At 38.3% G+C, this 13329-nt stretch overlaps 2 protein-coding genes across 2 annotated transcripts; both read left to right on the top strand.

Moving 5' to 3' along the window:
* Positions 1 to 793: 793 nt before the first annotated feature.
* On the top strand, positions 794 to 1753 carry LOC119798225 (olfactory receptor 11A1-like). Its single transcript, XM_038307574.1, has one exon. It carries the CDS (start codon positions 794 to 796, stop codon positions 1751 to 1753), a length of 960 nt encoding a protein of 319 aa, XP_038163502.1.
* A 3113-nt stretch (positions 1754 to 4866) lies between these two features.
* LOC119798214 (olfactory receptor 11A1-like) lies at positions 4867 to 5826 on the top strand. The gene has a single exon (XM_038307564.1). The coding sequence runs from the start codon at positions 4867 to 4869 to the stop codon at positions 5824 to 5826; it is 960 nt and encodes a 319-aa protein (XP_038163492.1).
* The last annotated feature ends 7503 nt before the right edge of the window (positions 5827 to 13329 follow it).

Below are 13329 nucleotides of genomic sequence, written 5' to 3'. Positions count from 1 at the left end.
GTTAATTGGCACATTATAAAGAAAACAAATGAAATTTCATTTGCTGATAAACAGTGATTTGCACACATTATACCTTAATTCATACTGAATCACAAAATATTACTAAAACTGCATTGTGTAAGAAGGTCATCAATTAAAGCTGCCCTTACTTCAAGCTGATCACGTAAAAACAACCCCCTAAATTAATGCATTTAGATCATATTAGAACTATTTCTAGTTGGGTATTCCTAAAGATGTTATTTTTAGTGTGCCCTTCCCCAACCCAAACTGTTTAAAAAAAAAAATGACATCATAAAATTTTCCAAAATGTCTTGATTTTCTATAGCAGCAAGAATTAATTTTACTGTACATAATGGGCTGAGCCCTCTCCTGAAAAACAGGAATTATCCCTCCGACAAGGTATGAAATTGACTAAAGCATGTTATGAAAGAGTAGTCCTTCTGGTAGCTAAGAAACCCAAACGTATCCCCTGGAGGACAATAGCTTATTATGTAATATTCAATGAACCGTCTTTTCTGTCACCATCGAGTTTTGCTGCTGGGGGTGTCTCTGTTTGGACTCTTTAAGATTAGCAGATCTGAGCTCAGTTATTAGTCCTGGCACAGGTCCCAGGTCCTGAATGGTTGGAAAACTGCAACTTGTTGAGTTGCACATTAACTTTTTGATCTCTTCTTTGGTGGAAACATGCCCCCGTGTCTTATTTCGTGTTGATGTTTTAAAATGGACTTTCTGTTTTAGTTTATAGACAAATGGATAACTATTGGGGGAGTGGGTAACCCACTGAATCATGATTATGATAGAATTACAAACTAATACAAGGATGAGAATTAATTCAACACAGGTGTTATATTTCACTCTAAGTGCATACATTGACACTGGTTCATTGAAGTACTTATCTTTCTTTATAGTCTTGTGTCTGTATGTTCTAATCATTGGTTCTAATGTTCTACTGATCGTTGTTATCTGTGTGAACAGGAGCTTACATGAGCCTATGTACATGTTTCTTTGCAGCCTGTTTGTTAATGAACTGTTTGGCAGCACAAGCTTGTTTCCCTTCATGCTGATTCAGATCCTCTCTGATGTTAACAATATTTCTGCTCCTCTTTGTTTCCTGCAGATTTTCTGTATGTATACCTATGGAAGTGTAGAATTCGGTAACTTAGCTGTTATGTCTTATGACAGATATGTTGCTATCTGTCGTCCTCTGCAGTATAACTCACTGATGACTTCCCAGAGAATCGTCTTCCTAGTGTCTGTCACATGGATATATTCTTTCATCACCGTTGGAGTCACCATACTCATGAGTTCCTCTCTACAGTTTTGTGAAAATGTCCTTAATAAGATTTACTGCACTAATCACTCTGTTATTAAACTGGCTTGTAACGAGCCCAGAGTCAATAACATCTATGAACTGGTAATGCTTATTCTCGCAGCCTTTGCTCCTATTTCTATTATTTTATACACCTATATGAGGATTCTTAAAGTGTGTTTTTCGGGGTCTAAAGAGACCCGGCAGAAAGCTGTCAGTACCTGCACTCCTCACCTTGCTTCTGTTATCAATTTCTCTTTTGGTGTTTCCTTTGAGATCCTAGAGAGCAGATTTAACATGAATAACGTTCCTGGTATGTTAAGAATATTTTTAGCACTGTACTATCTAAACTGTCAACCTTTCTTAAACCCTCTTCTGTATGGTCTTAATATGTCTAAGATACGAAACCTGTGTAAAAAACTGGTTCCCAAATTTATATCATGAGGCAGGTTGGTTCTCATGTCTGAGAAAAGGAAAATTAAATTATGTGTAAATCTTTGATTGTAAGGATTTTTTGCAAAATCAAAAAACATATGAAAGCAACTATTAACTAGTCCTGTCACTGAAATTAATCTGCTCTTATGGCAGTGGCATGACTTGACTCCTCTCATTAAGTCATCATGTTATGAAATTTGTGACCATTCTGCAGCTTTTGTTTGTTAAATGCCACAGTTTGTGTTCTCTCTGCACTTTTTGCCATAGTAGCTTCATCCAGTCTGTTCCTTTTTAACTGTGACACGATCCTTGAGAGAAAGATCAGCTGGGCTGCTGGCATGAAGGGGTGATGATGGCGTTGGATGCAAGATTTCGCCCTGCTGCCGAAGGGTTTCGGTATGTCCTTGGGGAAGACACTTCACTTGCATTGGAGCCTATGTCTAATATACCATATTCAGTATGTGTGTAAATGCCTGAACGTAGTGTAATACAGGGCATTGGCCTTTTTTTTTTGTGCTTATTCCTATTTATCTCTTGGCTTTGCCCTAAGCCTTTACTGTGACTAAATGTATGTTCTCTCTTTCATCACTTTGCTATGAATTCTGACTCAGAACTTGTCTCCCTATCAGTTAATTTTTTTAGACGGTGGATCTAGCTCACTGTTACTTTTATAAAGTTTTTAAGGATCATTGCCTCTATAATTCTTTTGTATGTCTGCTTCTCTCTCCTTGATGGCCGCTCACACTTTGCCTGTTTATTCTGGAGGCTTATTCTTGTTAAAAGGGAGTTTTCCCTCTCCACTGTTGCTTCATGCCTGCTCATTGTGAGGGATTGTTGAAGAGTTAACCACAAAATGCAAGCAAATATTTACTGCTCGTGCCCATGCTCTTTCAGGAGGAGCATGTCCGGCAAGTAAATGATTGAAGCAGTTTTACCGAATACTCTAAGTTGTCTTAACCATGGAAACAGAGATACTCTGGCTTTTACGGTTCACATGGAGAGTTTATTTAACCTCTGTTTCAGTCACCATAGTAACATTCTCCCCAGAGCTAACCTGGTCAGGGTGTCCTCTGCCTCTGCCCTCCTTACAACCGATCAGGTTGTGTTATTTCCCGATTTAGTACAATTTAGGTCGTAGTTTTGTGCATAAAAAAATAATCGATGTCATTAACAAGGTCCCTTACAGACATTAGGTTTTAAAAACAAAAATTGCATGTCTGTTTGACGAGGATCTTGTGAAAGAATGATCAGCACTTTTTTAAAGAGAATTAAATATTTATAGGGAGAGGATTCTACAACTCACCTGGCAGGGCTCGAGATTACTTGTTTTTGGTTTTTTTAAATATGAGCAAGATGTGGATCATTTTTTTTTATTTAGTTAGATTTGCAGTACATGAAGAAATACTGAAATTATTTTTAGTTCACACATAATTGATTAATTCATTCCATGGGGGAAAAGCAATTACTTTAGGGTTAGTTAGGATTCACTAGATGATAACCTAATGAGTCTAATGGTACAATCTGAGGCCAACCTATGGGCCTGATAACCGCGTATAACGGCCATTTATTGGGACGATAACATCTGAAGCGCAGCTGCAAACAGCTCCTTTACTATGTTAAACTAGACTGAATCAACATGAGGAGAGAGGCATGATGATCCACAGGTTCTATCAAACACAAAATCTCTGTCTTAAATAGACACAGCTGATGGACCAAACCATTTACATGAGATTTAACTACTCCTCACTTCCATTTAAAAAACAATTTTAAAACAATTACTGTAAATTTTGAATTTCAAATCAGTTTATTTATATAGTGCCAATTTACAGCACGTGTCATCTCACAACGCATTACAGTTCATCAGATCATCCAGTCAAATTGATTCAAAGTGGAAAACCAGCTGATTGCATTGACTCGAAGGGAATCCCTCAAACTAAGCATATTTGTAGCGACAATGGAGAGGAAAAACTCCCTTATAAAAGGAAAAAACCTCTAGCAGACCCAGCCTTAGTGTGAGCGGCCATCTGCCGAGGCCAACTGGGGTTCAAGGAAGCTATATGTGCACAACTCCCCCTATATTTTCCATGGTCTCTCCCAGAACCTATACATTGTGTCTGGACCCCCAGGGAAGCATTTGTCCCACCACCAACCCCTTAAGATAACACAGAAAAGACAGGTAAGGGACTTCCCCAGCACCACAACACTTCTTTTGCACTCACTTCCAACAGACTTTACACTAACTTTAGCTAAAGTTTCTAGACAGTAACCCTTGTTCTGAACACCCCAACCGTTAGTGGACAGTAGCTATGGAGAGCCCAGAATAAAAGGCTACATGCTACCCACCAAAACAAACAACAAATATTCAATAAAAACTTTATAAATCTTTTGTGCAAATTGTTCCTTATGTGCAAATCTATTCTTAAAGTGCAGTGCTAAATAAAGTGTGCTTTTGCTTAGTAAGCTGGTTTTTAATAAAGTGCAAAAGTCCATTTAAAGTGCTTCAAGCTATTTACATAAAAAAAATATTTACATAGAAATAGCCCCAGTAATGAAGACCTCTTCATTACAATGGTTGATGACATATTGCTAAAATCACTCAAGGCAGAAAGCCTTAAATTATACCTGTCCTCACATTTAGTTCGTGTATTGCAACACCCTTAATGAATGTGCTTATGTAAATAAATCTTCAACTGAAAAGTATTTCTTTAAATCAAATTAATCATCCACTTAATTCACACCTTAGTCTTAAACCTGACCCCTGACCCCAAAAACAGCAGTTCCCGTGTGGGGTCCAGGGATCAGGCCCCACAAGAGCAGTCCGTCCCCACAACGGAAGTTCAATAGTTCATTGTGGAATATTTAGTCACAAGGTTTGCTGCTGGAGGCGTCTCTTTTAAGAGAAGCAGAGGCAGATCTGAGCTCATTTAGGTATTGCATGGTCACATTTCCTGTCATGCTTTGAGGTTTTCCACAATTACCTTCTTAATTTCTTCTTTTGTTGTGGTGGAAACATTCTCCTGGGTTTTATTTTGTATTGATGTTTTAAAATTGATTTATTTTTTATGTTCAAAACCAAATGGGTGATATTTGTTTGTAATATGTTCATCTACTGACATATAATTATGATTGAACTGCAAACTAACACAAGGATGAAAATAAATTCAACACAGGTTTTATATTTTACTCTTAGTGCCTACATTGACACAGGTTCATTGAAGTATTTTTCTTTTTTTATAGTCCTGTGTCTGTATGTTCTTATCGTTGGTTTTAACGTCTTGCTGATCATTGTGATCTGTGTGAACAGGACCTTACATGACCCTATGTACATGTTTCTGTGCAGCCTGTTTGTTAATGAACTGTACGGTAGTTTAGGCTTGTTTCCCTTCATGCTGATTCAGATTCTCTCTGATGTTCACATTATTTCTGCTCCTCTTTGTTTTCTGCAGATTTTCTGTATTTATTCTTATGCAAGCATCGAATTTAGTAACTTAGCCATAATGTCTTATGACAGGTATGTCGCTATATGTCGTCCTCTCCAGTATAACTCACTGATGACTTCACAGAGAATCGTCTTTCTAGTGTCCATCACATGGATACATTCTTTTTTTTCTGTTAGTGTTACAATATTCCTGAGTTCCTCTCTGCAGTTCTGCAGGAATGCCATTAATAAGATTTACTGCAGTAATTATGCTATTATAAAGCTGTCTTGTAATGAGGCAAGGGTCAACAACATTTATGAACTTGTTATGCTCTTTCTAGCAGTCTTTGTTCCTGTATCTGTAATTCTATACACCTACATGAGGATTCTTAAGGTGTGTTTATCAGGGTCTAAACAGACCCGGCAGAAAGCTGTCAGTACCTGCACTCCTCACATCGCTTCTATTATCAACTTCTCTTTTGGCTCTTCCTCTGAGATCTTACAGAGCAGATTTAACACAAATAATATTCCTGCCATGCTAAGAATATTTTTAGCACTGTATTATCTAACCTGTCAGCCATTTTTCAACCCAGTTCTGTATGGCTTGAATCTGTCCAAAATACGCAGCCTGTGTAAGAAGCTGGTTTTAAAATGTGCATTTTGAAGCAGGTTTTTTCTTATATCTAAGAGAATTAAAATTGAATATTAATTAACATTTGACTTCTCATTTATTTAAAATAATAATAATAAAAAACCCAAGAAAGCAACTTTTAAGCCATATTGACACTGAAATAAATACCCTCTATGGGGATGATAAAGTTATCGTCTCTCCTTAACATAAATTAATTTTGTCCTCAATCATCTCACAAGCTTTGTAGTTGTTGATTCTGGCTGTGCATGGATCTCTAAGAGAACCATAGTCAACTATTTAAATGTAAATGATAAAGGCATGTAGGTACTTCATAGTTATTTAAAAGACAACACAGTCATCTTAAAGCATAGTCAATGTTATTCAAATACAAATGTGAATAATGTAAACAGTAGCCTCTTGTGTAAGTTTATATAAACCATATATTGTTACAGAGCAATAAACATTATTTAGCTTGTGTGGTTTTAACAAGTTTAAGCCAATCAACTGCTTTACTTCTGATCAGACAACGAAGAGTTACACAGGAAAGTTGATACACAGGGAAGTTGCTGCTTCCTTCTGTGTTTAAAAAAAAATCTTCTTTCTATGAAGATAGATGTCTATATTTATTTCTCCCATAAGGTAACATGGTTCTCAAGGTCACAGGATGAAGAAGAGCAAAATAGATCTCACAAAGCTCACATCAAATTCCTTCCCTTGCGTCTCCAAACTCAGGTCCTGGAAGAACATTGGTTTGCCTTCATGTGTAACAGTCTTTGGATTTAATTAGCTGGATCAGGGCGGACCTTGGCTTCTGGTCAGCAGTCCTTCTGCTCAACTGGATGTTGGAGTACAAAAGCCTCGCTCAATAATCAAGAGCTCTCTGAAGCACACCGGTTTCAGGATGGTCTGTTTACAGCTAACAAAGTTATTCACAGAATAAAGCCCTTCACAGCCCCTTTCGTGGATAGATGAGCTGAATATTATTTTGTCAGTTGTAGTTCTCCAGCTGATCTGTTTTCCCCTTTTAGAAATAATTGTTATTTCTCAGCTTGAGATGCTAGACTCAGCTTTGCCAGCGAATCCTCCATCATGCATATGTGTTCCTCAGCTTCGGTGAGCTGTGTGTTTAATCCATCCAGCATCATTTTATGTTCAGACATCGATTTATTTGGTTCGGCTGTTTAACCACTAATCCCTTTAGATAATGCTATATTGCAATTTCTGATTTCTTGGAGGAGAATTTGTAGATCCCACTCATGTTTGCCTGAGTTGTGGATGCAGTAAATTTTCCTTCCTCATTGAAAACTGCTGTGGATTTTTTGGGTGCATAACACATCCCTTATTTGAGCAGATTTATTTATTTTTCTTAGCCCTCAAAGTCATAGTGTGCTGCCCGAATTAAATTTTCATTACGTTTAAATGTGTAAAAAAATATGCTAGTTTATTAAAAAGCCCTGATGTACTGAAAGTTTTAACCTGAGTGTTAAAGTCTTTAGAAAAATACTTAAACACTCATAATAAAAAAGAAAAACATTTCAGGCTGTTTAATCAGAAAGCAGAATATGCAAATTATTCAAATTTAACCAGAAACACTTTTTTTTCAGCACGCTTTACTGAATCATTACACAAAGTGGCCACTCCATCCCATATCTCCAGCATTTCTCTGCTGGGATTTCTTACCGTACAAAGAAAGATTTTTAAAAAGGCTGGTAAAAGTAAAGGAGAATGATTGTCCGTGTTTGCAAACCAAAATAGTGTAATTTTTATGGAACTTTAATCTTTATAGCACAGAGTTAATTGTTGAAAGTAATCATTAAATTATAGGACTCAACCAGAGATAAGCATGGTTATTTTGGCATACATTCTACCCTTTGCTGTTTCCAACACTGCATATGTCCTTTATATCTTGTAACTTTAATCAGGCCCCAATCTCTGCAATATTTTCAACATTTTTGCAAGTGATAGCCTGACAGCTTTCTGAAGAAAGACCTCAAAACACATCTCAAGAGTTTTTATGAACTAAAAGAATAATTCCCTTCATAAGAGATTAAATTGCAATAAGCATCTTTGCGATGATTACTGGAAACTGGGATGGCCTACAAAATGGTTGGGGTGGCAACAGACTTGGATGGAGAGAATATTCAATTCAATTCAGTTTATTTAGTTCCAATTTACAACACCTAATTTCAATGCACTTTATAGAGAAAATTTACCACAGAGACAATTTTGAGTCCTCAATGACTATATAAACTTATGTAGATAACACCAGCCCGAATAAAACAGTGAGATGCTTCCTCTATAAACCCCGGCTCAGTGTGATGCATGTTCCCCTAGTGGTCCTTGAGTGCTTTGCAAGGGGTACAGGAAAGTATTTTATTTCTTGGGTGGTAAAATAAAATAGGGCTGGGATCGGTTTTGCTGTGTGAGGACCCAATTGAAAAATTAAACAAGCTTTTTATCAACCAAAAACCAGCACTGACACCTGTCCAAACTTAACAGAGAACAGACTGGGTGGAGAGAAGAGGCTGGGATGAGATGTTTTTTCACACTGAGCTATCGGAGCTCATCAAAGCAGCTCAGGTGTCTCAGAGTAAAACTAATTAAGTCAGTCTGACAATAGTTTATGTTCTGTATTTTATTCCCAATTCATCAAGTTTAAATGTGATTATAAGGAGCTACTAATTTTATAAATACAGGTTTATAATATAATTTAATTTTGTATTTATTTTGAGTCCGTACTGAATTCCGGGCAACATTTTTTTATTTGAGATAAAAAAACAAAAACTATAAAAATGAAATGCTCATATTAAAAGATTAAGTAAAATAGTCTTTATTTCAGTCATTGTATGTCACACTTTAAGACAACCATCAAAACTTTTGACTGAGTGGTACTCATGGATCACCAGTGAAGTGACAGACAAGAAAGTAAAGAGATCCTTCATGGAGGGGTACAGGGAAAGTCAAGATAGGAGACAAAAAAAGTTTGCAAAACACACTGGAAAACAACCTTCAATTTTAGAGATAAAAAATTTGACAGGCTTAAAATAGACAGGCTACAGACAGAATGAGGACAAAACCTCTGTGCTGAACCGCTGAAGAATAAGTTCAATTCGGTGACTTACATCCACATTCCACTGTCTGGTGCTCCTTCTGAGAGTTAAAATTAAAGTCAAAATTTCAAAATGATGTCATCCCCAGAGTCCCGAAGGCCTGTGCAGAAGATGTCTTCAACCTTAGCGTGACCCAGGAGGTGGTTGCACTGTTGTGGGCACATCATGTCTTGGTTTAGTACCAAATATAACTCACTGATCAGTCCACAATGACTATAGACTGTTGTTTTGACATATGACATCCTTGAGAGAATAAAGAAGCAACTATCAAGATCCCTTGAGGATCTTTATCAATGTTTTCTGGAGATAAAGATACCACTCTAAACCTCCTTAAAAATAATCTGCGGTCATTTAGACAAGGCAGATAGTAATGTGAAGACTATGTTATTTGATATCTCCAGTGCATTTATCACATTGTAGCCTGATTTGATTTTACCTTAAATTACAGAAGACTCAGTGGGAGACCCCAACAATCCCCTGGATCAAAGACTACCTGTGACATAATACTAGGTTAAAGATGAGAGAAAGATGAGTTTGGCGAGCTCTAAAGAAGAGAAGTAACTAAGTAAGTAGATACCAATTATTCAGTGACTCAAACATGGAGAATTATTTCTTGGCTTTCAGTATGAGTGGAGGAGATGGAATCCAGAAGGAGATGGTTTACTCACTTAGCTGACATTGGCAGCTAAGATTGTTTGTGAGGATCCATTCTTCATGTTGTGTTAGTTGTTGATTGAGGAGAATCCCAGCAGAGTAGGACTAGACTTTTCTCTGGTGAGAACTCTTGTTGGAAAGAAGGCTACAGCTCGTGACTTCACATGTCAAATGTCATCTCAAGGCACTTTACAGAGACAGTACTGTAAGATTGGTTAAGAAAACCAGTTGATTAGATCCAGTCATTGAATTACAAGACATGTCCCTCCTTGAAGAGCCTGTGGCGAGGGCTTTTTCTTACATTTTGTTGTTGACTATTAAGCAATCTCTCACACCAAGCATGCATTTAGTGACAGTGGAGAGGACAATCCCTTTTAACATTAAGAAGACTCCAGCAGAACCAGGCTCAGAGCGGCCATCTGCTGAAGCTGACTGTGGTTCAAGGAAATGGAGGAGACATACAAAAGGAAGCAGATAAGCAAAACTTTTAAACAGCTCCACAGGTGGCCTCATCCAGGAAAAACACCACCAGGCAGATGAACTCTGAACCGATTCTGCTAGTCAGAGTAAAAGAAACAGGACAAAAAGATTAACATGGAGCCTTGTTAATTTTTATTTATTGAATTTTACAGCTTGACATACCTCAACCATTAGTACAATGAAAACATAGTAGTTATAGAAAGGAAGAGTTTTAAGCTGATTCCTCCCAAAACCCAACCCACCCTGAGAACACCCCATCTAGGTCAAGACACAAGAAAACCAGCAGAGATCCAGTCCCTGCTTCTAACACGACGTACATACATATCCATCCACACACTTTCCATGGGAGGCAGAGAAAAAAATATTATAATAATATACAATTTAATCTTCTTCCGTATCAGGTATCAAGGTAATGGTACCCACCACCGAAAGGAAAGGTCTCCAAGTCTCCATAAATTTGTTGGTGGAACCCTTGATTGAAAATCTGAGCTTTTCACTCCTTCAGGTTGTAAAGAACTTCTCTGACCCAGTGGTCATGAGACGGGGGGACGTTTAATTTGCATCTAAGTAAAATGAGTCTTCGAGCCAAAAAGGTAGTAAAGGCTAGGGCCTGTTTCAAAGAATGTGAAAAGTCCGTGTCTGGAGGGATGCCAAATATAGCCGATAATGGACTGGGGAGAACAGCCTGATTATATGCTTGATTTAGTGTTTTAAAAATGTTGATACCGTCTTTGCTAATGCTGCATTATAAGGTACTTTATAGCATATTTTACATTATATTAAAACATGCTAGGCACAGATGGAGGATTTATAAATAAAATTCATGGTAGTCTCCCACTGAAGCCCCCAGATTGGGCGTGGAAGTTTCCTTGCTGGAGAGTTCAAGGGAAATAATTGGCTTTTCTGGTAGTTAAACTTTATTTTTAACCTGACAGTATCCAGAAAGAGCACTGGGAGAGATGTATGAGGATCAGAAATGTATAAGAAGAAGAACTCTTAGCATCTCGAGAGGTTTTCTTCCAGGGCTGGAAGGACTTGAAAAATCCCTGAGGATCTGTAGGTTTCTTGGCGAAGATTTACAAAACAAAGAGAAGAGCATGAATTCACTAGAAAAGTTCAAAGATTCATTCAGCAAAAGCTCAGAGTGCAAAGATCTCAGAATATAGGACCCAGAATGCAAGGCAGACAGGCAGTGGGAAAGTTCAAAGCGTTTATTTAACAAACAGGTGTGCAGGGCTGCTCGTCTGCTGCGGGGCGGATCTCTGCAGGGATAGGAGAATACAGGTCAGAGACTGGATGTGGAGCTGAATACGACTTGGAGCTAGTCACTGACCTGATTAAAGTTCAGTGTGTTCGCGGAGAACACAGCAGAGTCCAGAAGGGAGGTTTGAGAAAACAAAAAGATGAACATGGAGCTTTGTTAATAAACCATGTTATTATTCCTGGGGTTGAAATTCAACTGAAGAGCTTGATTAAGTGAGGCATTTGATTTGATTATACAACAGGTAAAGGATTCTTGAAAGGAAATGTCCGGTCACATTCAGAATACAAACTTCAGAAATTACTTTAAGTATGATATTATTACATACTTTTCAATCAGTGAAAAGTGTTTTTAATTAAGAGTAATTTCTTTTGAATGTGCTTTACTGGAGACATCCATGTTTGTCAAAGAACACTACTGCCACCTGCCGGTTTGTGATGTAACGATGCAGTATTGGCTGTTGAGCAAGTCCCAGTTCTGGATTTGGTGTCTGTCAAAATGCGCTATTATCCATGATGGCAACGACCAGTGCCATCATGGATTAAGGATCTATTAATATCTAATTTTTATCCGTGAACAACAGACTCGACCAGGTAAGGAACTGTTTCACAAGAAAGCGCAAACCCACTGTTCTTCTAAAGGAAGCTTACATTTGTCATTTTTACAGCAATGTGCCGCATATCATCTATGTTTCTGTTATAGAGAATGTGATCTCTTTTGTTGCTTTTTGTTCGGGTACCAGCATCAGAGCAAATAACTGAAAAAAGATAAAAAGCTAAGGAGAAAACCTGCATTGGTCAGGGAACCCTTCCTGAACATCTGGAGATAATAATAAAGACAATATGGACAATCCCAGCATGCTTTTCAGAAACCTCCATTTAGTCAAAGCTTCCCCAGATGTGCTGGAAGACTGGCCACTAAAGGTGATCATTCCAGCCTACAGCTATCACCTTCTAGAACTCATAACAAAACCCTATAAATTAACGCATTTAATTTCTCTTTAGGATCAATAAAGTATTCTAGAACTGATTTGAATGACCTATTTTTAACGTAAAGGATCAGAAAATGCAGTTGCGTGTCATGATCTGGGTGCTGGTGACTGGCCGGACTACTCATTTCATTCACCTGCCTATCTCCGCCCATTTGTCATTACCATTCATCTGTTCCACCTGCTTCAGCCTCTATTTTACCAGCCTTCCGACCAGTCAGCAGTGCCAGATTATTCAAGCCTGTGGTTAGAGTTCTCTAGCGTACCTTAGTGTTACCGATTGCCTGATCCTGACTCATTCTGCCTCTAGGCCTCTAAGCCTGTCTGTCCCTGTTCTGATCTGTTTGTGTGACCTGTCTTTGGACTGCCAATTTACCAAACCTGGAACTGATTCCCGACTCTGTTTTGGTTTTTCCTTCGGCACCTCTTCAGACCTCTGATCTCCTGGCACTGACTACCGAGCATTTCTTCAAAACCGACTATGGCCCTGCCCTCTGGATTATCCTGTCTCCTTCTTCCGCTTGGATCTGATCTCTTGCCTGTCCCCCGACCTCCTAGAAACCAGCGCCTTGGACTCTCGGAGCGGCACGCACCACGGCTCGTTGGCAGCGTACTGGCTAAAACCTACCTCGTCCTCTAAGCTCAGACTGAACTGTAAGACCAGATTAGGGACTCATACGTTTGTACTCATCACCTTGCGCCAGATAGACGTGGTCATTAACCTGTCTAACCTGCAGGGGTTCCTGCCTTAGACTCTGAGGCTGTTCTCTGCAGTTCTGCTTTGTTAAATCTGCCTTTCTGCCATGAATACTGGGTCCTTTTGTTCTAAGCCTGAAAGTTAAAACTCCCAATAGTGCATTTAATGTGACCAAAGCTATGCTAGTTTCTTTTTTAAATCTAAAAGTCCAAAATATGTGTGTGGGTTTGTTTATACTGTAATTCTTTGATCAAATCCTTTGAATGATTCCTTGTGATGAACTGGTTCTCAGTGTTGGGAAAGTTCTCTTTCTACGTGAACTAGTTCAAAGTTCAGTTCACACATT

This window comes from Cyprinodon tularosa, unplaced genomic scaffold, assembly GCF_016077235.1.
Source record: "Cyprinodon tularosa strain WSP-4 unplaced genomic scaffold, ASM1607723v1 ctg614, whole genome shotgun sequence".
In the NCBI taxonomy this organism is placed as follows: Eukaryota; Metazoa; Chordata; class Actinopteri; order Cyprinodontiformes; family Cyprinodontidae; genus Cyprinodon; species Cyprinodon tularosa.
Note: the sequence above shows the minus strand (reverse complement) of the source record. Positions and strands in the feature narration are given on the sequence as shown.